Source organism: Salminus brasiliensis, chromosome 6 (assembly GCF_030463535.1).
Source record: "Salminus brasiliensis chromosome 6, fSalBra1.hap2, whole genome shotgun sequence".
NCBI classification, from domain to species: domain Eukaryota; kingdom Metazoa; phylum Chordata; class Actinopteri; order Characiformes; family Bryconidae; genus Salminus; species Salminus brasiliensis.
The window spans coordinates 17,617,234-17,642,274 of record NC_132883.1 but is presented as its reverse complement, the minus strand read 5'-3'; the positions used below and the strand labels follow the sequence as shown (position 1 = coordinate 17,642,274).

The 25,041-nt window shown below is 36.0% G+C and overlaps 4 protein-coding genes across 11 annotated transcripts; 1 reads left to right on the top strand and 3 right to left on the bottom strand.

Moving 5' to 3' along the window:
- Positions 1-141: 141 nt before the first annotated feature.
- gramd2b (GRAM domain-containing protein 2B) lies at positions 142-5,675 on the bottom strand. The gene is made up of 14 exons (XM_072680954.1): positions 5,566-5,675; positions 4,353-4,472; positions 3,785-3,872; positions 3,569-3,638; positions 3,366-3,469; positions 3,182-3,277; positions 3,027-3,098; positions 2,844-2,921; positions 2,141-2,255; positions 1,811-1,891; positions 1,639-1,711; positions 1,437-1,541; positions 1,243-1,324; positions 142-180 (listed from the first exon to the last, which is right to left on the bottom strand). Exons 1-14 carry the CDS (start codon positions 5,673-5,675, stop codon positions 142-144), a joined length of 1,233 nt encoding a protein of 410 aa, XP_072537055.1.
- Positions 5,676-6,919: 1,244 nt separating this feature from the next.
- nudt12 (nudix (nucleoside diphosphate linked moiety X)-type motif 12) lies at positions 6,920-13,126 on the top strand. 7 transcript variants are annotated; one of them, XM_072681875.1, is made up of 8 exons: positions 6,920-7,030; positions 7,153-7,200; positions 9,728-9,941; positions 10,055-10,620; positions 10,848-11,015; positions 11,109-11,222; positions 11,904-12,103; positions 12,339-13,126. In XM_072681875.1, the coding sequence occupies exons 3-8, from the start codon at positions 9,736-9,738 to the stop codon at positions 12,447-12,449; spliced, it is 1,365 nt and encodes a 454-aa protein (XP_072537976.1). In that variant the 5' UTR covers positions 6,920-7,030; positions 7,153-7,200; positions 9,728-9,735; the 3' UTR covers positions 12,450-13,126. The 7 variants fall into 7 exon arrangements, with proteins under 7 accessions (XP_072537976.1, XP_072537972.1, XP_072537974.1 ...); XM_072681871.1 differs by having other exon boundaries at positions 7,153-8,055; XM_072681877.1 differs by lacking the exon at positions 6,920-7,030 and adding an exon at positions 7,969-8,055 and having other exon boundaries at positions 7,082-7,200.
- On the bottom strand, positions 13,050-21,228 carry LOC140557441 (interleukin-6 receptor subunit beta). Of its 2 annotated transcripts, XM_072681869.1 has the most exons (17): positions 21,141-21,228; positions 20,434-20,508; positions 20,279-20,329; positions 19,547-19,648; positions 19,304-19,418; positions 18,802-18,935; positions 18,531-18,664; positions 18,077-18,236; positions 17,905-17,990; positions 17,579-17,792; positions 16,756-16,938; positions 16,455-16,556; positions 16,233-16,373; positions 15,981-16,121; positions 15,802-15,886; positions 15,598-15,679; positions 13,050-13,860 (listed from the first exon to the last, which is right to left on the bottom strand). In XM_072681869.1, exons 2-17 carry the CDS (start codon positions 20,486-20,488, stop codon positions 13,576-13,578), a joined length of 2,070 nt encoding a protein of 689 aa, XP_072537970.1. In that variant the 5' UTR covers positions 20,489-20,508; positions 21,141-21,228; the 3' UTR covers positions 13,050-13,575. The 2 variants fall into 2 exon arrangements, with proteins under 2 accessions (XP_072537970.1, XP_072537969.1); XM_072681868.1 differs by lacking the exon at positions 21,141-21,228 and having other exon boundaries at positions 20,434-21,114.
- A 1,815-nt stretch (positions 21,229-23,043) lies between these two features.
- Positions 23,044-24,604, bottom strand: shld3 (shieldin complex subunit 3). The gene is made up of 2 exons (XM_072681878.1): positions 24,436-24,604; positions 23,044-23,924 (listed from the first exon to the last, which is right to left on the bottom strand). Exon 2 carries the CDS (start codon positions 23,882-23,884, stop codon positions 23,156-23,158), a length of 729 nt encoding a protein of 242 aa, XP_072537979.1. The 5' UTR covers positions 23,885-23,924; positions 24,436-24,604; the 3' UTR covers positions 23,044-23,155.
- Positions 24,605-25,041: the final 437 nt, after the last annotated feature.

Genomic DNA, 25,041 nt, shown 5'->3' with positions numbered 1-25,041 from the left:
AAATATATTTTCCTGAATTGAGAGTAATACACTTAATGTAACTCATACACCATGTTTTTGCGTTTTATGCCTCTGTTGTTTGCATTTGGGCTTGTAGTTATAGTCTTCCACTGCAGACCAATGGTTTATCTTTTAACATCATTATGTTTCCTCCAGTAGTTTCTGTAGGTTTCTCTGAATCTGGAAAGCGAAAAAAGATCATTTTCAACAAAAACTCCACTGTTTTCAGAATTACATTTGCATCATCTGAGTTGCTTTAAAACTTTTCATCATGTCCCAAGTCCAGTTAAAATCAGGTCAAGGTCTGCCAAAGGTGTTCAAAGTGTGCCAAGACCAAGTCAAAGCTGAGTCCAAATAAGCCCAAATCAGGTCAAAAACGTGGCCTGAAAACTGAGCCTTAATCTAATAACTGCTTCCAGTTCATATTTCTTTGTCTTTTAAAAGGTTTTATGGAGGCAGTAAGTGAACATTAAAAAGAATGTATAGATGTACTTCTACTTTTATAGTTTTCTACTTTTATACAATTAACATTATGCACTATGTTTTGAGTCTGCCCTTCTCTTTTCCTTTCGTTTCAATGTCAGACATTGAAACAGTTTTGGAAAAAATGCAAATTATGTCATCAAAAAACTTTTCATCAAATTCTATGGAGATAAAATATCCCCTTATACAAACATAAGGTCAATAAAATTCAATCCAATCAAATACAGACAAACACTATCATTTTGTTTTGAGGCACTTGAGTAGTTGGTAACTGGTGACAGTTAAAGGAAAGACTATGATAAATAAATATATATATATATTACATTGGCAGGCATGCATGACAAGGCAGAAAATACATAGAATCTGACACAGCAGAAATCATGATTATTTCTGTCATTTTGTCTGCACTGTATCAATAAAAAATACAAATTCACTGAGGGCTCTTTTGGGAATGTCTTGGTACAAATATGAGTTTTTCCTAGTTTGTCATGTCTTAAAAAATAGCTACTTCTTAAGGAAACATGCTGTGAAGACATGAATGAAACTACTTGTGGCATGCCATTCGAGCTAATACTCTTTGGGCAGTTCCTCAAGAAGCAAGCTCAATTTACATCGGGCACATCCAAAGAGTGGGCTCAGTTACAATAAATGTTTGATTAAGAAAGGCTTTTGTCTTTAATCTTTTGTATTCAGAACTAGCCCTGTGAATTTTGGTGCTAGATATTAAACATAAGAAAGGATATGACAAAAATATCTTACCTTTTCCAACTTCACAAGGTTCACTGAGAGAATAGAGTAGATCTCAGAATTATCCTTGGGATAAATGCCATGACATTCATCTCTGAAATGCATAAATGGAAATCAGATGGTATTCAAATTGAACAGTGATTTACACTTTACAATGCACGAGTAACAATAATACCACTACTTGGCTTTGATTGGCTTGTCCTTACCCATTGTGAGAAAACTCAGTCATGGAGCCTAGGGATGTTAGCTTCTGTTCCAGAGATATGATCTTGAAGGCCATGTAACACGAAGACAAGACTAGAATGCAGACTCTGGAACAAGAGTAAGATTAAATTATGATAAATTACTGAAGTTTTTACTGAAGCAGTACAGTGTCAGCGTTAGTGAAATATTATCAGATTGACTCACAGAAATAGGTAGAGCATCAGAAGAACATTAAGTGAATTCGGTCTCAGTGCTTTTACATCATACATAGTCTGTTCTTAAAGATGGACAAAAAAAGAAATGTCTCAACACAGCATTGCATTTGGTTTGCATTTCTTTGTAAAATGGTCAATTGTAATGAAGATGTTCCTCCTACTTGCTTGCTGTGGGTGGGAGTCTGATGCATTGTCTTGTTTCACCACATTCAGAAAGACCTTTTGGGGACGTTTTGGGTACTCTACACAATAATGACAACATATATAATGACAGACGATTAGCTAGTAGGTCATTTTAAATGACAACAATTATTTTTTTTAATCTAAACCTGATTCCTGACTTCACCCACCTATCAGTTCTACACTATCGGAATTGCAATTCTCTCATAATTGACATTGCACCCTTTGTACACCCTAAATAGAACCTCAGTGGGACCCAAAATATGCTAAACTGTTACCAGTAAATTCACAGTAAATGATTAAAAACATACCTGGGATTTTCTCATACTCTGGTGAATCTGGAGAGTCTGAGCTACTGCTGTCACCTATGTCTGGTCTCCTCTGGATCACTGGGCCATCCAGATCTGACAGATCTGCTGAGAAATCCTGTCAGGTCATAAAAGCAAGACCATTGATCATTTTCCAGCTGCCTCGCAACCATGAAAACAAATCTCTCAGCTTTTCAAATTTTCAACAATGTTTTTGCACAAAATGCTGCTACAGTTGGCCATTTTGGCTATTCCACCACCCTAATATTATTATTGACTAAAATGGCTCAATCAAATTTAAGCCTGCAGACATATAAACCCAGCTTAACACATGGACGTTATGCAAGATCAGCTAGGTGGCACAAGACATAAAACAAAATGAGAGGAGGAAAACTAAAGGAAAATTTAACCATTTCATTCAAACCAACACTTTTAGTTGCAGCCAAAGGATTTGTCTGTAAAGAAGGTCATGAAACAGTCTGAGCAACAGCAAATAGGTATCAGAAAACAATACAGGCAGAGACGTTTAAACTGTTGAGAGTGTCTTTCCACCTCTGGGAACTCTTTGTACATTAAATTAATCTTTCTTATAAATAGATAATTACAGCAGTACTTTCCCATTCATTTTTGTTCAAATATGTTGTTGTTTAGAAAGTTTCAAGTTTCAAGAGCTCCTGCAAATGTGGGGAAAAGTCCACACACTCACCATTGGAAGCACAGAAGGAGTCACTCTGTAATTGCTGCCTGCAGAAGAGGGAATAGGTCTGCTTTCCAGACAGTTGTCCTGCAGCCCACACGAGTTATTCATAGAAAGCAGAGATATAAACAATTATGGTATCATTTTCAAATTTATTAGGGATTAAAAAAATGTTTTGTGTCTGGTACTCACATGAAGATGTAAGCATACTGACATCAGAACCTTGTATGTGGTGTCTCGGGACAGGAATGACACAAAGACATTCTGTGAAGTCATTAAAATGTATTAAATTAGATTAAATTATGTATCAAATGTATTCTTCTACAATTAAGCAAAAACCATATTACCCTATCTTGTGCTGTCGCAATAACCAGTGCGTTTGGCACCAAGATAGCAGTTTTTGTTTTCTTTATAACTGTAACAGATGAAACTGGGATAGCGATCTAGAATAGAAACAAAGACTTTTTCAGTCCTTCATTATGAAAAGCTTTACTGTTACAGTATTTTTTTTAACCTAAGAGAACTGTATACTTTAGTGTCTTTGCCGAAGACTTTGGAATGGAAACAGATCCAATTTTCAGACACAAAAAGTCTCCCTTGGTAGAGAATATCCTTCTGCAAGGCACAGGTATAACCTATGAAAACACAAGCTGGACATTACACAACTTACTTCTTACACAACTTGAAAATGGCTGAAATTCTGGCATTTCTTTATATTTTTAGGGTGCTCTTACTTTGTTTCAGTTGCTCATTCTCACTGATGTCTTTGAAAATTTTGTGATACTGAGAATTCGTCCGAGGAAACTAAAAAAACATAACATTTGAACATCACCAGTCAACAAGATTGCACATTAATATCAATGGTACAGTTAAAAATCTCACACATTTCTAGTATTCTTTTTTAAATATGTAGATAAAATGGTCATTATGATACAACAGAACCCACTAACATGATAAGAGTGGTGCTTTTTCCTCTCAGTTTTTGACTCCGTGTCACTTTGGACATGTGACAAAAGTGAAGGGTCGAATGTTTTGGACCTACAAAAGGATATCAAAATAGAAAGCGTAAATAACATATACATACACAGGATACTCTTCAAAAATGGCGATTTGGATGCTTTAACGGTTTTAATGACTCAAATTATTATATTATAGGTATAATTAGGCAATTGATTGATTGAAAATGTCACTGTTACTAGAGGTGGATTTGCAGCTTAAGCTTGTATTGAGTTAAATGTCTTATTATTATAATGACATAATAAAATATCAATTCCATCAAATAATGAAAATGCATCCATCAACATGGACACTGTTTTGATGCACACTAGAATAAACCATATAGCTCAATAGTCAAAGATGTGGTCAATGGCAGGGCTGTACAGATGCAGTGACTAATGTGGCAGAGTGAAAGTTAACACAGAAAGCAAACAGCAACTGAATGAAGCCCATTAAAATGGATCTACCCACCTCTAGCTATTACCTATTCTTCAAATGCTCATACAGTAGCGATGTCATTACCTAATTAATGTGTGCTTTCTTCTCTTTCCCAATATTTCAGATTCAGTCTCCATAGATAAGGCTGCATCTGACTTTATCACTTTTCTTGACCTCTCTTCTGCTCCATTTTCAGCATCGTGGCTAAAAAAAAGTTACAGGCAAGAGACTGAACTTCTAACTTTGAGCCACAAGAGAGGAAAATAAAAGAAATGACATAATTATTGATAAGATGCAACAACGTTAATCTAAAAGTTACAACGCAGATAGATAAAGGCCTTTGATCATGAGCTGTCATTTACATTTAGCTGCAACTACACGCAGCGTTACCTTTACAGAAACAGGACACTCAGTCTCCTGCCCCCTTCCTCCTGGCTGCAAGGCATTACGTCTTACAAGAAGCTCTATCGACCAATTAAATGTCCATTGGGTCTTCCACTGATGACCGTTAGTCCACCGTTACTCCACATCTTGACTGCTGTCTATCGCTGCGCTCGCTGTAGAGTACCCACATTCATTTGCGCAGCGTCACGCATTCATTAAACCGAGTGTCTCCTGAGGAGTTAGCGCTGCGCTCCGCCGCATGGGTCTGTAAGCTTCCCTGAATCCTCACTGACTGTTCGGTGAACCGACCATCCCATCCAGCAACCTACATCTGGATAAGCCAACGCCATGAACGCAATGAGCCCTTATGAGACAAGTCTACAGGATTCCTCTCTTAAAATACTATGGGTTACTGCATACAACTGCACATATCTACAGTACTACAGTTATAATATGGGGGAATCAAATATGGGAGATTATTAGATGTCCTAGTATTCTTAAAGTGCGGATATTAGTCCTCTAGTCCCTTTTGTATTTTGAGAAAAGGCTGGTCTTTCAGTTTTTTTCAGGCCACAGTGAGCAGACAGAATTCTTTTGTAAGGTTCATGAAGGCATGCTGTCCTTCATGAACGTTGGGGTTTGCCAACAGACACAAGACAAAGTCCCATCTGCTCTGTATAAAGTAAACAGAATGGTGCAGACTGTTCTACCTGTGCTCTTTGCTTGCTATCACGTGTAAGATTAGATAACTAATGTGGCAGAAAAGAAAGAAAAACACATCTAAAACAATGGTCATTTTTTCTTGACTAATGTTGCACACATTTTCTGCTGAGTTGGTTGACCACGTTCAGAAGAATGCAAGAATGGAAAGAAGAGCATATATTTATATTTATATATATATATATAGACTCACCACTGGGATACATGTACAGTCTGTTGACTAGGCGAAACAGAACATGTTGGTCTGGCTTCATTGTTTCTGTTTTGCAGAACAGAGTCATCACACAAGACAGGTTTCTCCATCAAGCGCTGAAATGAGTCCCTGGTAAAGTGGTTTGAACAGACCTATCTGTGTTTTCACAGTTCAGCTGATGAGGAGGTCCCTGACCCTCTGACCCAGTTAATAAGTGATTAGCTGACTCTTCCAGATTTGTAAATATAAATAAATCTGCTGTTAAAGGTCCTACAAAGAGTCTCAAATTGAGCCGTAAAAAGTGCCATTTATTAAACCCATTTATTATACCCGATTGGAAAAGAGAACTAGACCTATAGCATGTGTATCTAATAGGAACAGTGCTTGAATAGTCAGGGGGATTGATGATGATGATAATGAACTTTTAAATAGCAAATATTAAAAGTAAAGGGGGAAATAGCTTTTCGACAATCAACATAAGCCCCTGAAACATGTTGTAGGTAGTATAAATAAACAGGATAGGCACAGAATTGCTGGGAACCCATCTCAGATAGTCCTTGATGGTCAAGGTGGTTGTAAAACTGATCACCCAGGTGAGAACGTACCCTTTGCTTGGCCATTCTGGTCGACCAGTTCGGTAATGCTGGTCGTACTGGTCAATCAGCTTGATAATGCTGGTTATACTGATGACTGATACAACGGGCCTGGGCACACTGATTGACTTGCATTAACTAAACCATGAAACTCAAAAGAAAACCCAGTTTGACCAGCTTGATCTTAACATACTGGAAGCAATGGTTGCCTTTTCATTTTTAGAACTGACTTCAAGTATTTTACATTTTAGATTATGTTTAGTTATATTTCAGAGGATAATATTAAGCTTCATCAAATACATGCCAGCTTCTCAGTAATGGACATTCAATGGCCATCACCAATGGTAGACGTTTCTGCCTTTCAATATGCGTCATACATGTTGTATTATTATTATTTAAATTTCATAATCTCATCAATTATCTATTCCTAGTTTCCTTACGTTGCTTTAACATTTGTTAACAGTTGTTTAATATTTTTAACAGTTAATATATTTTGTTACAGTTGTTATTTGTTAAATGCATGTCATATTTAATATATTAAATGCATGAGTATATATATATATATATATATATATATATATATATATATATATATATATATATACTCATGCATTTAATATATTAAATGATTTTATGATGAACATATCCAGCTATTCTGTGCGTGACCACTAGAGTCCGCTCTTCTACCAAGCAGGCGGATTCACGCCCCGTCCAGGAGAATCACGGGCTTCATACGTCATATATTTACGACGGCAGAGCTAAGCTAGGTTCAGAGTCGTGAGCCGAAGCCTCCTGAACTGTCTGGTTTCCTTGGGTGTGTGTGAGTTGTAGTTCATGGCCTTGCTCAGTGTCTTGGCAGACGTGGTTACCAGGTGAATCCATATGTTTACTGGACTTAGGCAAGCATAGAGGACATCGGTCAAACTATTCGGACGCAGCCGTCGTGTCAGTCATATCTTAACTTTTCCCCTACTTCTGCACTTGCGTGTTACAGAGACCATAGTGAGTCCTCTTGGAATCAGATCCCCTGCATTGGAATCAGGTTTGAACGTTTAAAGCAGCATTTACATATACGTATTTATTTATTTAAAGCTAAAATGATACTGGAGAAGAGCCACCTCACCCATCTAGCTACCTGAAATGTGATCGGTGAGAGAGCCGGGAGTCCATTAGGAGTACAAAAGTCAGTTTAGTGACACACTGTACAATAAGGTGATACTGGTGAAGGTAAAGTCGAACTTGATCTACCGTATTTCCACGTGTATGTATTTTAGTGCTGGAAAATCATAGCAGAGTTCACTATTATAATACACGTTTAATACACGTTTTCGAAGAGTGGAACAAATCAGGCAATTTATGTAAAGGTTACAAAGGAAATAAAACTTGAGAATTTATATGGAAAAGGAGTGTAGCTAAATGCACAGCCAAATATCTAGAAAATATTTTATATATATATTTTTTCTCTGCCCAACTTTACAATGATACATTGGCAGAGTGGAGCAGGGTATTATTGTCCAGCTCTAGCCAACATTCATGATTTATTTTATTTTTTTCATTATTTATTTACATCATGTTGAGTTATGTTGTGATTTTTACAGTCTAAAGGAGAATTTAAGTGTGTGTTTATTTATTTATTTATGAATTAAAAAGGTATCATATTAGATTATATGGCATGGAGACCCATAATAAAATAAAATAAAACAAAAAACGATGAATGACATAACATATGGGCAGAGTGGGGCAGGGTATTACTGTCCACCTCTGACAGCCACTAATAATTGTAAAAACATTATTTTTTATCATTTTTTAGTTACATCAGCAAAATGCCTTACAATTATCAGCAGCAACTGCAACTGGCCAATAGAGGTTCTACGTGCTGCAAAAGGAGATCCAGAAGGTTGACTTTGACCTACTTTTTTTATATAAAAAACTAACCTATTCAGGAAACACAAGAGCTACATATTAACAGCAGAACAAATAACTAAAAGTGTGTTCAGTACAGCTTATTTCTATATTTAGTAAAGAAAATACCCCCCCCCCCCCCCCCCATTGTGCCTGTGTTTTGATTTGTACAGTCTTAAGGAGATTTTTAAGATTTTTTTCTATTAGATTATATAGTATGGAGACCCATACTACTACTGCTGCTACTACTACTACTACTAATAATAATAATAATAATAAAGAAACTGTGAAAGTAATATTTCTGGAAGTGTCCCAGTATTATACCTCTGGTCTCAGTTTCACATCGTTTAATGCTTACCCAAACCCCTTCATGTCTTCCTGGAAGTGTCTTAAGTGCAAAAGACATTTGATTACTGACTCCTGAGAAAAGGTCAATCAGTAATTGCAATCAGTAAATAACCACTGTTGCTAATTAATGTTCTTGTCACTGGGGTAAACGTGTTGAAAAAAAAAAACGTTTTACAGTATTAAATACAGTATTCTTAACAAATAATAAAAGTTCTGTTTCAGTTGATGGCCTCCCTGAAGTTAACAATACCAGCAGGTTAAGGAATCGGAAAATTACAACTGTAACCTTTAACCTACCATAACCTCTAGCTTACTGCCCCTCAGTGATGTGGATGCAGCTTCTTAAAATAGTAGCTATAACAATGACATTTAGACTAACATAGCTGTAGCTATGAAATCTGCCTTCCAAGAGGGAATATGGAAGCATATCAGACAGCTACAAGTACAATGCATGTGGTGCCAAACCCAGAAGTCAGTGCCAGAATATGACAGCTGGGACTTTGTGTTATTAGATATTGTATAGATTAAATTACACTGTCTGATGATCTCAGATGCTTATGGAAAAAATGTTGAGGCATTGTGTGAGAGATCACATGAACAAGAAAACATTAAATACATGACTCAGCAAATCCTGCAGTCATAAAACAGCCATTTTTGTGTGTAATACATAATAAAGGCAGCAATAAGTTGGCAGTACATCAGTAGGGGACTGTTATTCTACTAGGGATAATTATTCTATTATACTCCCAGTCTCCACATGGTGGTTCAGTTTTAATGCAGTGTTACAACTAAAGGTCCCAAAAGAGACAATGGGGGGAAATCCAAATCCCCATATAGATTCACAGTAGTTCATTTTTTAAGCACAGCTTATTCATCAAAATGTTATTTAGATGTCATATGTTGATATTAGCAGTTCTGCTTTATGGTTAAAAATTATTTAATTAATTAAATTTAATTATTTTGGAGCACTTGTCTGGTTATATACAGTTGTATTTTTTAGCAACTGTTTCAGTTGGGCCTTTGTTACAGTTAAACCCTTTTTTCAGAGGAAGTTTGAACATTTGTACTTACAAACTCTATCCACTGGAAACAAAGTAAAAGAAATAAATAAAACTTTAAATCAAAAAACGATTTAAAATTGCTTGTGTCCAGCTCTCACTGACTTCAGTTTGAGCTGATGTTACTGTACTAGTGCATAATGGTCAGGAGGAAAAACTCGACTATCACTATTTGATTGACCTACAAAATTTAATACATGTCTTCCTAAGTCTTAATAATGCCTTGCATACTATTGACTAGTTCTTCTTCTTTTATTTTAGCTCAGAAAATGACGAGTATTCAGATGAGTGCCAATGATGAGATGGTCCAGCAGTTTCTGGATTATTCATTCAGGGGTGACTTAGTCAAAGTTTCAGCTATGATTTCTCACTCCAGACATCTGCTTAATGAAAGTGGAAAACAGGGCTGGACAGCCCTAATGTTAGCTGCAAGAAATGGACACTATGATGTGGTGCAAGCTTTACTTGCAAAGGGGTAAGTTTGGAAAACGCTGCGTATGTAGCCACTTATACACATACACTTACAGGCCACACATACACATACAGGCCATGTATCTGTGCCGGTCATCATTCTTTTTTTCTTAACAGGTGTAGCAAAGATTTAATGAACGGATCTGGCCAGACTGCTTACGACATAGCAAAATTTTGGGGACACAGACATATTGCCAGTTTGTTGGTCAGTGGTGGAGACAGCAACCTTCATGAACTCCTACAAAGCACAGGAGCTTCAGGTCATGAGAATTTCTTCAGCAGAGAGTATCTCGACAGAATGAGTGATAAAAGGACAGATTCAGAATGGCTCTCATCTAAACAGGCATCTCCAAAAACTGTTTTTATCCTTTTTCATAATTTGGACCCTCTTGTTATGTCGGGGCCAGAAGAAGCGAAAAACAGCCACCCTACGTTGAAATTGTGTAGGCTTAGAAGGAACTCTGTGGATGAACTAATTAAAAAAAATGACACAGTAGTTGCTTTTCTGGGAGTAGAGAAAGAGGACCATACACTGTTGTCAAAGGAGGAGGATGGTCTTATTGCATGGTTTGCTCTGAATACTGAAGAGAATCCCATAGAAATTCTTGAGCCTACAGATTCAAACAGATTCTTCCTTAAGGGACTGATTCCGGGACTCTTCTTGCTAAATGAAGATGAAGCAGGTCGGACACCTGTTACATTTGGGTTTTTTTTAATATGTTTTTGTAAGGTTATGTAGTGCTACTCTTGAGTAAACAGTATATTTTGTGAATATTTAATGAAATTAAGCTACTATAACAATGTGAAATATTTATGAATCTATTTCACCAAAGACTGATTTTACCTCTGAATTATATACACTTTTAAGCATTGAGTAGAGTAATTTGAACTTGGTTTTGGTTACACACAGGCGTGATTGCACAAGCCAGGTCTGTCCTTGCGTGGCATAGCCGATACAGCTTTTGTCCTACATGTGGGGGTAGGACGGAAGTGGATGAAGGAGGCTACAAGAGAACGTGCCTGACTGGGGGCTGCAAGAGTCTTCACGGCATCCATAATACATGCTATCCTAGAGTTGGCAAGTAACTCCCAAATTGCTTTTACTATCTAATAGAAACCATGCCTGGTCAGATGGTCAGACAACATGACCTGTTCTGTTTTTCTTGTGCAGATCCTGTTGTGATCATGCTAGTCATTCACCCAGATGGGAATCAGTGCTTACTAGGTAGAAAGAAGATTTTTCCTGCAGGGATGTTCTCATGTCTTGCTGGGTTCATTGAACCAGGTAACAAAATTTCTTGCAGCAGGAATTGTATTTGAGCAGACCCAGGTGCTCAGATACAATCAAATACAAAAATCACATCACAATTTTATTACTCAAATAGAAACTTGACTTTTAACTCAAATTGCAAGCAACAAAATTACATTATGCATAAATTTAGGGCAAATCGATCGCATGATGACAAGTTTTCCCAAAAAATGTTTCCCACAAAAATTCAGGTATCAATTAACAGCTAATTAACTAAAATAAACGGGATAACAGTTGACCTTTAAAATGTCGTGATAATTTCTGTTTCAATTGCATGTGTCGATTATTATTTATTATAGATTATTATTTGAAATAGGGCTGGGCAATATGGTAAAATGTTATACCATAGCAATATGAACAAATTGCTATCCAAATACACTCCTATACTGATTAATGGGATTTTTGCTCAAAATATGCTGCACTACAATGAATTAAATAGGACTGATTACATTTGCACAAATGAGCCGTTAATCAGTGCTCTTTAGGCGATACCACGTTAACAAAATGTATCACGATCCAATAAAATATCGTCATATTGCCCAGCTCTAATTTAAAGTGTGTTGAAACATTCATCAGTCAGAAATTGTGTGAATTGAAACCCAGCTTTCTCTAGTGTCACGTGTTCAAGCTAATTATACGATGTGTCTATTCTGACAGGTGAGACCATTGAGAATGCAGTCAGAAGGGAGGTTCTGGAAGAGAGCGGTGTTACCGTCGGTCCTGTTCAGTATGTGTCCTGCCAACCTTGGCCGATGCCCTCCTCACTTATGATTGGATGTTTTTCAGTGGCAGTGTCTACAGACATCAAAGTTGATAAAAATGAAATTGAAGAAGCTCGCTGGTTCACAAGACAACAGGTAAGACAGCCCTGTACTACAAAGCAAACCTGTTTAACTTCACAAATGTGCCAGTTTTTGCTGCTAGAGCAAATAAAATCTTTGAAAAATATAAATAAAAAAAGTGTGTAGTGGTTCATCTTTTTAAAATATTTAAGAAAAGTACATCAGACATCTGTAATCAAGAACCAATACGTCTACAAGAATGGTTTTTATATAATATTTTTAACATAGCATTTTTCATAACTTCCAACAGGTATTAGATGCTATAGCAAAGAGCCATCATGCAGTATTCACCATGCCTCCAAGACAAGCTATTGCACATTATCTAGTGAAACACTGGATAGGTATAAACTCAAACCTTTGAGATGAATATTAAAAAGACTGTCATTTATATGGACCATAAATATGCTTAGACAGTAGCAACAAATGTACAGGTATTGGAATAATTCAGTTTGGTAAGCTCCCATCACAGCTACCATCACACACATTTTAATGTTTATTCTTGTGGATTGTAAATGCTTAATTCTTAACTCTCAGGTCCATATGTATTTGGACAGAGACACTTGGTGTAATGTTGCCTCTGTACATCACCTTAGTGGATTTGAAATTAAGCAATCATGACATGATTGAAAATGTTGTATTAATAACTGTTTTGGAATTCTAGCAGTTTTGTATATATCCCTCAATTTTGACATGTACAGATCTTAGGACAGGTGAAAGATTAACTTGACTATGGAGAAGGAATTGAGATCCAAGGCAATACCAAATCATCTATCAAACATGAAGGAGGCTTTTATTGCATGAGCATGGTATGGCTTTCAATAGAACTGGGTCACTGGTGTTTATTGATGATGTGACTGCTAGTAGAAGTAGCAGGATGAATTGCAATGTGTATTGAGCTAATTGAATTGCCTGGAATTTGTCAAATGCTGCAAAAGTGAGGGTATTTAATTGTTTTGCATTTTTCCATTCACATTCATAACATGCTGTAAATGTATTTCCTCGATTTCAAAAATAAATAAGACCATTTCCTGTTATACATTTAAGTGTTTTACTATAAAAATTAAACATTACAAAAATAAACAGTTTCTCTTTTATGAACAAACATACTACAATTTCAATGCAACAACCCATCTCCCATTTGGAGGTGAACGATTTATTGTTTTATTAACATGAATCTCCACACTGCTCCATTCTACTCCATTCTTTAAAATGTACAAGGTTTAAAACAACTATATATATTTACATTGATGTTCCACTGAAAAGTACTGTGGCCCTGTGATATTTAAATGCTATTATTACATATATTAAGACAGTGAAGAGCATAGAAGGGGAAAAGTATCACAAGATCAAGTCATTGAGAAGCGCTACATTTCTTAAAGGTGCAGCAGTCAAAATGTAATCGGGTGAATAGATTGCTACTAAGTAATGAATATTGATCTTGCACATTTATGTATGGCTCAGTATTCTCAGTAGGCACTGGCAAAATGTTAGTCATCAGGAATCTGAAAATTTTCAACATAACCACAATGATCAGGAATCAAAGGCAAATCAACATACTCAGACAGAACAGGGAAGGTCTGAGAATTTTCCACATCATCAGAATTTTCCACTGGATCGATATCAGGCAGGTATGTCTTAGTCAGAATCATATTTTCATCATAGTCCTCCTTTTCCAAAGACTTTTGGTGCTCTATTTGTATGAGACACCTTTCAGTAAATTGATTGGTCATTGAGAAATCCTCCAATTTTAACACGCTCACAACGGTATCTCTCTGTCAAAGGAAGTTTATGGTTATGTAGTGATTTTAGTGAATTATTTTCCTTCCACAGTTTAAATAAAAAGCAAACTTAATATATTTGTATTGAATCTATATAAAGTCTTAGAAACTGTTCTTTAAAGATCCATGTACAAGATATTGGTCATCATTGAAAATAATAGGAAACACAAATACATATACTCACAAATTTAGATTTTTGAACAGTTGTGTTGTCATGGTTTTATATATATAGTGGCCTGCAAATTGGTTTGGGCACCAATGGTCAATATTTTTGTTACTTTGAATAGTTAAGCTAGTAAAAGGTGACCTGATTCCCAAAAGGCATTAAGTTAACACTGTTGTAATAGGCTACAGACACTCAATTTTGTGGGGATTTGTCTTCAGTGAAGGTCATACAGTATTTGTGTCACCTCAGAATAAAACAGTGCACCACCACTCAAGCTGTCCTCAATTAATATTTTTTGATTTTCCAGACCTCAACTTGTTCCTGTTAAGTATTTGTTTAAGTATTTGCGGAGTCATATTTATAAAATGTTTAATTTGCACCGGAGAGCCTTTTAGCTGAGAGATCCAGTTTCTTGAGGTGTTAAAATATTTGCATGGTGCTTCTCTCCTTTTTTTACTCTAAAATTGTACAAAATTGTACAATACTTTACTGCCATTGTACAACAGTATAATGGAATTCATGGTAGTGTTGAACAAACATTCAGTGATTTAGGGTAGTGAGAACACATAGGCAGTGGGCAGCAACCTTAGTTCCTAGGGAGCAATTGGCGGTTGAGTGCCTTACTTTGGGCACTAGGGTAGCCAAGACGAAGATGAAAATAGTGAGAAAGAGCTATGACAAATATGACACCAAGCCACATATTATAAGAATGTGAGTGAGTGTAAGACACATGTTCAGTGTTAAAGTGAAAGTACATGCGGTCAAACAGCTATGCAGTGAGACACGATTGAAACAATGAAAGGACTACATTGCAGTGGAGAGCCAGGACAGGGTAATCCTAGGCAGAAGAGTAGGAACAGGGCATCTCGAAAAATGAGAGAGATAGGAAGGAAAAACACAGGTGTTAGGTTTATTGTAGCAAAATTGGTGAGTTTACACAGCAAGAGAGCCTGGACCAGAGGATAGGCAGGCACCAGCACCCAACCATGAATAGACTTGCACTAGCAGGAAGCAGACAGCAGATGGCAGCTCAGGACAGAATAAAGAAGGCATTTAGGAATATAAATAGTCTCGTGAATGCCCTTTAAGGATGTAGTTAGAAAGATAACAATAATGATCAGAAACATGATCTCAGAGTACAGTGGCAATATTTAGGCAGACTATAACAGAAAAAAAAAAAAAAATAATCTGGATGCTTAACCAAAAGCTTGTGTTAAAAGGTATGTTTTCAGTCTAAATCTAAATAAGACCGAGAGTATTTATACCTGGAGTATTTTTTTTAGACTTGAGGAGCTTTACAAGAGAAAGCTCTACCCCATGCATCGCTTTTTTCTAAAGTAAGGAATTGACAGTAGGCTAGTGTTTAAAACCAGTGACCTTCTGGTCCCAAGCCTGCCTCTCTAACCTTTTATTAAAATTTAGCCTAGGAGGGCCCAAACTTTTGCATGCTATGGTATAAACAGTGTGTTTAGAAAATAGCCCTTGGATAAGCTCTTGATTTATTTATTTATTTATTTTTAAAAGATGTTTCTATTCATTACATTTCTATGCAGCATTACACCTACCCCACGGAGAGGATTTAGCAGCCAATGTCCAATGAGACTATGGCTAGGGTTAGCAATGTTGGGGAAGAAGTAGTCCTTATAGCTGTAATAGAGAGAATGTATGATTGATATGATTTTAGATGGATTTATTGTTTAGGGTTAAGAACAACACGATTCTTTTCTATAAGCTAAATTAAACTTGAAGGCAGATTTAAACATACTTACATTGTTCTGGAGAGAACTGAGAAAATGCCAAATCCGAATATCAGAATTACTACTGGAAGAGCAGCTTTTACAATTTCATCATTTTCTGAAAAAATATTTGAAAAAAATGGAACGGCACATTAAACAGACAACGAGTTCCTTATTTTCCCATACTCTATTCAAAAAGACGAAATACTTACCAATAAGAGGTGTAGTAAACTCTATATGAGCTTTTGAAAATTTACCAGACTCAGTCTCTGCATAAATGTACACCGAGTACTTGACATTTCTCTGTAGTTTGCTGAATGAGTGCTGATGCTGATGTGGGAAAACTAAAAATGCTGAAGGAAAGGGGGGAAACAAAATATAGACTGCATTAATATACATTGTTTAAAAAAAAACTGTTTTACGTTTTCTAAATAAATATGCTAAATAAATATAAATGAGCTTACATGTTGTTTCAGTTCCACCTACTAATGCAATTGTGTATTGAAGAATATTTGTGCTTGAGACCTTTTCTTCCCACACCCATTGGACTGTCACTGATGTTTTTGTCATGTTCACACGTTGGAGTTGAACAATGTCTACGAGGGCTGTAGAAATGCACCACACACTTATGGAAAATTGTTAAACGTTTTGAAAAAGATCTATAGACAGTATACACTTTTACTTACTGCCACTCTCTAAATTTGCCTGGATTGACTCTGGAAGCCCACAGAGGTTGTCATACAGGGGATACACACTGATACTGTAGGTTTCTAATTTTTTGATACTCTCTGAAACACAGATGGATAAAGAGGCATTATAAAGAGGCTGTAAAGTGTTTTTGGACATATAAAGTTCTAAATTCCCTTGCTGTTATGCCAAAACTTTATATGTCCAAAAACACTTTACAGGAGAAGGGAAAAAAACTAAACTTTCAATGGAAGTGAAACGTTAAGTTAGATAGTTCCTAATAAAATGGGGAACATTTACCTTTCAGAACAGCTGAAAATGTAGTGCCATTAACTCTTTTCCACTGCTTAGAGGCAGCATCACCAGAAGAATACCACTCAATAGCGAACTCACTCACACTTGCTGCTATCTTGTCAATCTCCCATCGAAGCCTCAGTGAATCTTCTTTACTGCTAGCCCAGAGTCCCTTTACTCTTGGCAAGCCTGTTTAGAAATTATAAAATATACACCAATCCTCTACTGAGATCACATGCTGCACATTGTCATAAACAATTAGTTACTTAGTTTAACATATTTAAAATATATACATGGGTATGCCACAAAATGTGTCAATACAGCAAATAGTACATTTGTTATTGTTCTTTAGAAAATCCCCAAAACACATATTTTGAATAGGGGTGTCTGTATTTACATAGGTACAGGATATGCCTTGAATCTTTTAGAAAATATTTAATGTAACACTTAATTAATTTACCTCAAGTAGACTATACGCTCCAGAAAGTACTGTGTAAAATAACAAGACCAAAGTATCTTAACTGCATTTTTGCTAGTTCGCTTTCATTTGTTTTTCACAAGGCAAGTGCATTAATTAAATGAAGAAATAAGTGACTGGTTCCTCAGTGAGCGTGAAAAGATTAACGCAATAGGCGATGCAAGATAACAAAGACAGTATATCTAGTTTCCTCAGGCAGATGAAAACTGACATGAAAAAGTATTGCACAATCAGGAAAGAACTGTGAGCACTGTGACAGTTAAAAATGTTATTCAACATTCACTTGCCTAGAGCAAAGTGCATCCTAAATATATTCTAAACTATAAAATTGGAAGAAAACAATCAGCTCACTTTCACAAAAAACACTGCTGATTCCAACATGATGAACAGGAGATTGCCCAGCACTGTTAAAGGCCATCAGCGATATATTGTAGTCCCCTGCAGCCACCACTAACCTTGCCTTCAGGTCAGTGGTGATTATTCTTATTGGAGATTGCTGCTTGGCTGATGTATACATCACTTCATATCCAAGAATGACTCCTTGAGCTTCGTTTATCTCTAAAGCCTAATTAATGCACAGTTATTAAAATACTAAATCATAAAGGAGAATTGCTAATAAATTGAAATGTTACATTTTCAAGTATTTTCAGGTATTATACACTGTATCTTAAACATACCTTCCACACAAGTAACACCTCTTGAGTTCTGAGTCTTTTGTCCAATGACTCAACACAGTAACTGACTTGAGGTGATGCAGTTGGTCCTTAAAACAAAAAAAGAAAATATTAGCAAGCATGACTATCTAGAACAATCATATTAAACGCTAGGGTGGACACTTTCTTTACTTACCATCCTCCAAGGTCATTGCTTGAACTTCAGCACTCCATTCACTCCACAGACCATAACCCCCTTTGCAGGCAACAGTAAGATTGTACTGGCTAAAGGCTTGCAGGCCATTAATAACATGAACGATTTCAGTACCTTTTTTGTTTATACTTTTGACTGGGACCTGAAAATGGAAAATGGAACATGTGACCAGGAGTTATCATTTTTAAGGCACCCTGGTATGCAGTATGATGTTCACCCACAAGATTACTTGCTGACCGTTTGTACCTTTTACAGAATCTACATTGAGAAAAAGTTAAATTCAGCCAAGACACCTGTCTTGACCTAAAGCCATTACATATGTATGGAATATTTGGATCTGAGCAGTTAATAGCATCACATGACCACCAATCTAAAGATGTATGTATCCATATAATACATCAATTATTGTGTAAAATGATATTTTTATTTTGTGTACCTCTATCAATTGTTCCATGGTGGAGTTTTTGTAGCGCATTTGACATTTGTCAGTGTACCATTGAGTGGTCCATGTTACTTTCAACAATGTCTCTGCTGCACTCACTGATGTGATAGTAGGTTGTGGAGCGTAGGCTAAAACACAAATCTTTTTGAGCAGTTCATATTTTGACACAATCCAAAAATAAAACAAATCACTTGAGGGGCTATCTTCACATCTATTGGTGAGTAACAACATTTAACAGCTAGAACCTTTTTGGTTGTGAGCTTACTTATGTTTTGAATTAATACTGTGTAGACTTCTGAATATGTTTCTATTTTGTTGATGTCATCCTTTGACTTTATGGTCAAATTAAATTTACCATACACGTTGAAAATGGATGGACAGTGGCTGATTTCTGTGGTTCTGAAATACAGAAAATATATGATAACATGCATAATTATAAACATATATGTCTTACTCAGAATAAATACTAAATAAAGAATACATAATGTTAGCTTAACCACTTCCAAAGAATTTAGTATCTAGTTTATCTAATCTATCCTTCATTAAGGTAACTGAGCTGCTGGTGGAACTGAACAAATCTATATGGTGGAAGGAGTGAACAGAGTCGTCCACAATTAACATGTTTTTCTAACCAACATATACATCAATAACTTTGCTGAAAAGGATACATTTTGACTTATAACTACTATTCATTTGGTTTGTTCTAATGTCACATTGTGTTTTACTGGCAAAACCACATTTTAATAAACAAGAAAAGACATACTTACTGACTGAAAATGAATGAATGTGTCAACTTAGATTTTACATCTTTTAAATGAATCCATTTGCATCCAAACTTTTTCTCATGGACAAGATAATGACAGGATATGTTCGAGAACATGTCTAGCATGAAGTGAAAATATACAAATACAATCGTTTACAGGAAATACAGTTACAGTGGCAGAATGTGACGGTTATTCTCAGAAGACAGGTGAAACCCAAACCAAATCTGGGACAAGAAATCCTTTTACCCTTCCGAAGTGATGGCACAGACATGCAATCTGTATTGTGCAAAACACAAACATTTTTCTGGTTCTCACATTCTTCCAGATCTTCACCAGGCACTGTAAGTTCTGTTAAAATAATAAACAAAACTTAATATAGCATAAAAAAAGCATGAGAACTATTTTGAAGCTACAAATTCAACGTTTATTTGAATTCAATCTAATGCAAAATAGGATGCATATGGTTGTGAAATTGTGGAGAGTTGTGAAGCGCAGTGAAATCTCTTTTCATGGGACACAAAATCCAAACGCCCCTGTGTGAGTGTGTGAATGTGTGTATATGAATGTGTATATAAATGTTTACTATTTTAGCAAGACCATAAAATAGCCATAAAAGCATATATCACCCAATAATCTCATTTCAGTTTAACACACGACTCAGGCCTTCTTGAAACCCCCCAGGCACGGGATCCTAACTGGCTACATTCTTTAAACGTTATGTTAAATGAAGGTTTTTTAAATCTTGAAATGGTTATTCATACAACCATGGTACTTTATAGAACCAACAGTAGCTGTTCTATAGCATCACTAGAACAATATGTGTAAGGAAAAAACAATATTGTTGTTAATATTATACATTTTGTTTCCATGAATGTCATCAGTCATCTGAGGATTCTGACCCTCATTCTGCTTAAAAAAAAAGAAATGAAAGAACAGCTCATTCAGATAGACAGATGTGTTGCATGGTTATGTGTTTACCTTCATAACTGTAACTTTTCATTTGCTTTTCATGCCAGTGTGAGAACCCATCTGTTTATTACAAATATACACAAGTTTAATCAGTTTTCTGATTTTCTCATTTTATAAAGATTTACAAATATTTATTTTTGCAATTTCAGTTCCACACCACTTACAGTGACCTAGGTAGACCAAACAGGAAAGCAGGCAGAATGTGTGTCTATGGGTCATACTCTCCTTTTAAAATGAACCTTGAAGAACAATGCATGTTTTATTCTTTGTCACATAAATACTTCAGCTATTCTGTTATGTAAAATACCTTGCATAAAAAGACTTCCTTTTATATGTATAGAAATACTTTTATATATAAATTCTTATTTTCCTTTCTAAATAATGAATAATGGAATAATTGAGCCTCCTTTAAGTCATCTTAAATTTTGGAAATACCTGTACAAATGTCAACGTTAAGTAAACATTCCTCTACAGGAAACAATACTTAAATATAAAACTTCTCTGCACATTTTAGAGCACAATTCCTATTTATTTAATAATAAAAACATAACATTTAATGTCATTTTATGTTTCAATGTGTTTGAGCAAATCAACAGTAATTTTGCTTTAGAATGTGCAAAAGTGTGTTCTCCGTAGAGGACGAAAGCTTAAAAAGTCAAAAACTCATGTAACTTGAGCTGGGGTGCCCAAATTTTAATAAGTCACAAAGTAGGCTGTCAACTTAAATGTGGCTTTATCCATCTAATATTTTTACATTGCTATAAATAAAAACTATATGCTACAGTAATGCAACCTAAACCACAGAGACATGCAGCCACATAAAACAGTTCAATGTAAAACAAAGGTAATGCAATAAACAAAAACCACTTGCCTTTTCTTGACATCAGCACATCACCATGCAGGAAAACAACCACATCTGTAATGAGCCAGTTGTTGCTGCAGCGCTTGCAACATATTTCTGTGGTTAACACAGTTAAGAGTTACTCAATCATGATGAATCGCATGTTCCAAGAACACTTCGACACTGTATAAGGAAGGTGTTTCTAAATGATAAGTACAAGGAAGGTAGGCTCATGTGGTCCACCTATGTTACAAGTGTACAATTACAAACTAGTCAGTTGCCATACAGAATTTGTCACCCTCTATTTATTATTGGTAAGATTCTACCTACAGATCACAAGATCACTACTGACCAAATATTATTTGGATGGCACTCTGAACACAGGAGTGACACTGACATATTAGGAATTTGTTTATATAACTTGCAAATAAGTAAAGAAACCATTTAAAAAAAAAAAAAATATATATATATATATATATATATATATATATATATATATATATATATATATATATATTTTTTTTTTTTTTTTTTTTTTTTTTTTTTTTTAATGTATGTATTTGTGTCCCATTACATTTACATATGTCTACTGTTAAATTGTGTTTGGGCAATGGGCAAAAGTATATTTTAATTAATAGTATAGGAATTAATAGGTCTGAAAGCATTTTTCATGACTACATAGTAATTTTGCATAGTATGTGTGTGCATCATTGTGTAAAAAAAAAAACTGGCAACCATGCTTTACACTTAAAGAATGGCTCATCCAGATAGACTAACTTACCATGTGTGCATGTGTTTACCTTTATAAATGCATTGTCTTCATAACTTGAACTTTTCAGGTGCTTTCCATCACAATGTAAGGGGAACCCATCTGTTGATTACAAATGTATACGAGCTTAATCATTTTTGCTTATAGTTAGATTGGAATTAGACAAATATTTATTTGTACCATTTCAGGTCCACAGCACTCACAGTGACATAGGTAGACCCAACAGGAAAGCAGACAGGAAGCATACTCAAAGCAGTGTGATACAATACATGAACAAAAGTATTGGGACACTTGCTCATGTATTGTTCCTTATGAAATTAATGGTATTGAAAAAGAGTGTATCCTTCCTTTTTTTGAATAATTGTCTTTACTCTCTAGGGCGCTCTCTAGATTTTGGAGCATTCCTGGGAGGATTTAATTGCATACAGCGACAAGAGTGTGAGTGAGGTCAGGATGTTGGATGATATGGTAGCTGAATGCATTCACTGGGGATGTCCACAAACATTTGGACATTCAAGCACACGTACACCCCTTCTAATGGCTGAACTCAGCTACTTAAAAGGGCACTTGATTATGCAAATCCTAAGCATTTGATACCCCTGAATGTTAGTTCGGTGGAAGGGTATCTTAAATAATGTATAGATAGAAAAATGTAATACTTAATTGTTTATTTTTGACAAAATGTATTTCCAATTGCATGATTCTAACTATACTCTCTAAAATTTAATAGATGTTCTTTAGCATGTTTAGCATGAGCACAATTCCACAAAATATTTGATTGAAAACGAACATGCTTTAAAACAAACCACACTTTGTAGGTTTGTGGCTTTACTAGTTTAGAACGGATGTCTTGTTTTGACAGGACTGTGTGAAAAAAAAGTCGAAGGCAAGAGTCCATTGATCTAAATTTGCCTGGCTTTCACAAAGGCTTGCTTACACAAAAATCACTGTTACAGCGAGCATTACACATCTCCTCGCCATTTCCAAAGTATCTTAGTGCCACTGATAGTTTGTGAAAACAGCCCCATGTCCATCCTCCTGGCCAGCAGGGGCGATGTGGAATTGATGCGATAGGACTGCGCGAAGAATAACGTTTGCCTTTTGAGCCGCTACCTCTTTGAGATGCGAGCATTGCATTCAACAGTATCAAAAAAGCCATATTAATTTAGTTCACAATTCCACAAAATATTTTATTGAAAATGTAGAAGTCAGTGACAGTCGGCATGACTTACTAGCATCAATGACTCAGCTGTAGTTAAAAAACAATTGTACAATTTTACAACTTAAATATGATGCCAAGTTTATGGACTGCTAAATTAATCTCCCCTGAGAGCTGTAATTTTTGTCTCAAGAAGTGTCCAATATATTCACAGTAACACACGTCACAGTACACCCATATCTGGGCCAAGTTCCTTTGTAAATTAGCATTGCATGTTGGAAGCTTGGAGTGCTTAATGGCATGATTGAGCCTGGACCACACCTCTTCAACGCTGTGTGGTGCACAGTTCAGCTCACAAATAATCCATTTTGCTCTCTGATGGAAGTGAAGTCCAAATGTTTGAATAGTCATGTGGAACTGTCTAGAGAGAGACTGCATGCTCTCAGTTGGTTTTGTTTTTTGTGAAAAGACACTCCATGACCTTTGAAATTTCTTTGGTTCATTCTCAACTTGCGCATGCCACTCTCCATCGTTGGCTTCTGAGCTTGTTACTAGTTTCCTCTTACGGGCCTCCTTACAATGATCTTCATCAACTGGACAACAATTGTTAGAAAAGTCCAACTCTGATCTCTGCAGGCAGCATCTGCCGCTTTTCAAATGCTTCGATGAAATTACTGGGGGAGCCTTTTTAGGTTTGATTGGCAAAGATCTGTCAGCGCCAGAAGGAAACCAAGGTGTGAATACTGTCAAGACACGAGTTGGAAAGTCCTCCAAGGTCCTCTGTGTTATGAGCACCAAGTCAGGCCGTTTATCTTGGTTGTTCTTGTAATGCAAGCATACATCCATCCATCCAGTCCAGCATAAATCTCTTGCAGTTTTGTGGTTTCTGATGTAAGAGGATCAAAACAAAACACATTTAAAAGATGGTTAGCTTCATACTGTTTTAATGCACTTCTCTGCTTATAAAAAATAATAACATAAAATAAAAACTGAAAACAGTATGATCCATGCAGGGAGTGGCTAAACCAACACCAGATCAGCACAAGCTGATCTAAGCTGAAGGTTTAGACTAACATCCTGGCCTGGTGCTTGTTTAGATGGCTACCCAGTACAGTCCTGCTGTTTGAGAAGCAAACCAGCGTCCAAGTTGTGGCCAGCTGTTATGCCTTTCTCTAGCAGGCCTATTTATTTGACAGGGACAACACTGTTACATACATGTACAGCGATTATCCTAAAAGTGTGACAGCATGGTATGATTAGCGTTACCTACTAGCTAGCTAGCTAGCTTAGCTTAGCTGTATAGCTACACTTGCATATCTTCAGCTATCACAGATACAAAGTTAAACAATACTGTGCACTGGTTTAAGACCACATCGTTTACAAACTGTAAACCTTACCTTAATCCTGACTGTTGTCACAAAGCATGTTTTCTATCGAATCTATCGTCTGGCTTGCTAATAACAAAGCTAACTACATAGCACTAGCTTCGCAGTCGGTTTCTCTGCGCATGCTCAGTCTGCCTTCTGCAGGTCATCAGTACATCGGCTTCCCACACTAGTCACCAGCATACCGAGAATGATCAGGAACATGTTATAAACTTTTTTATTCTGGTCATTTATACACAAATACTTTAAACAAAGCAAACTTGATCCCAGGTAAATTGTTCTCAGTTCTCTTTAAACTTAGAAATAATCTTAAAAATATTACATTATTGAAACGATATGACGAACTTGTAGATACTACTACTACTACTACTACTAATAATAATAATAAAAACACTATAAAACTAAACACGCTTTGTGTTGTTGGTTTGTGATTTTACTACCTTATAATGTAAAAAACACGAATCTTGTTTTGACAGGACTGCGTTAAAATAAGTCGAAGGCAGGAGTCCATTGATCTAAATTTGTCTGGCTTTCACAAAAGCTTGCTTACACGAAGATTAACATCACACGTCTCCCCACCATTCCCAAAGTATTTTAGTGCCGCTAATAGTTTGTGAG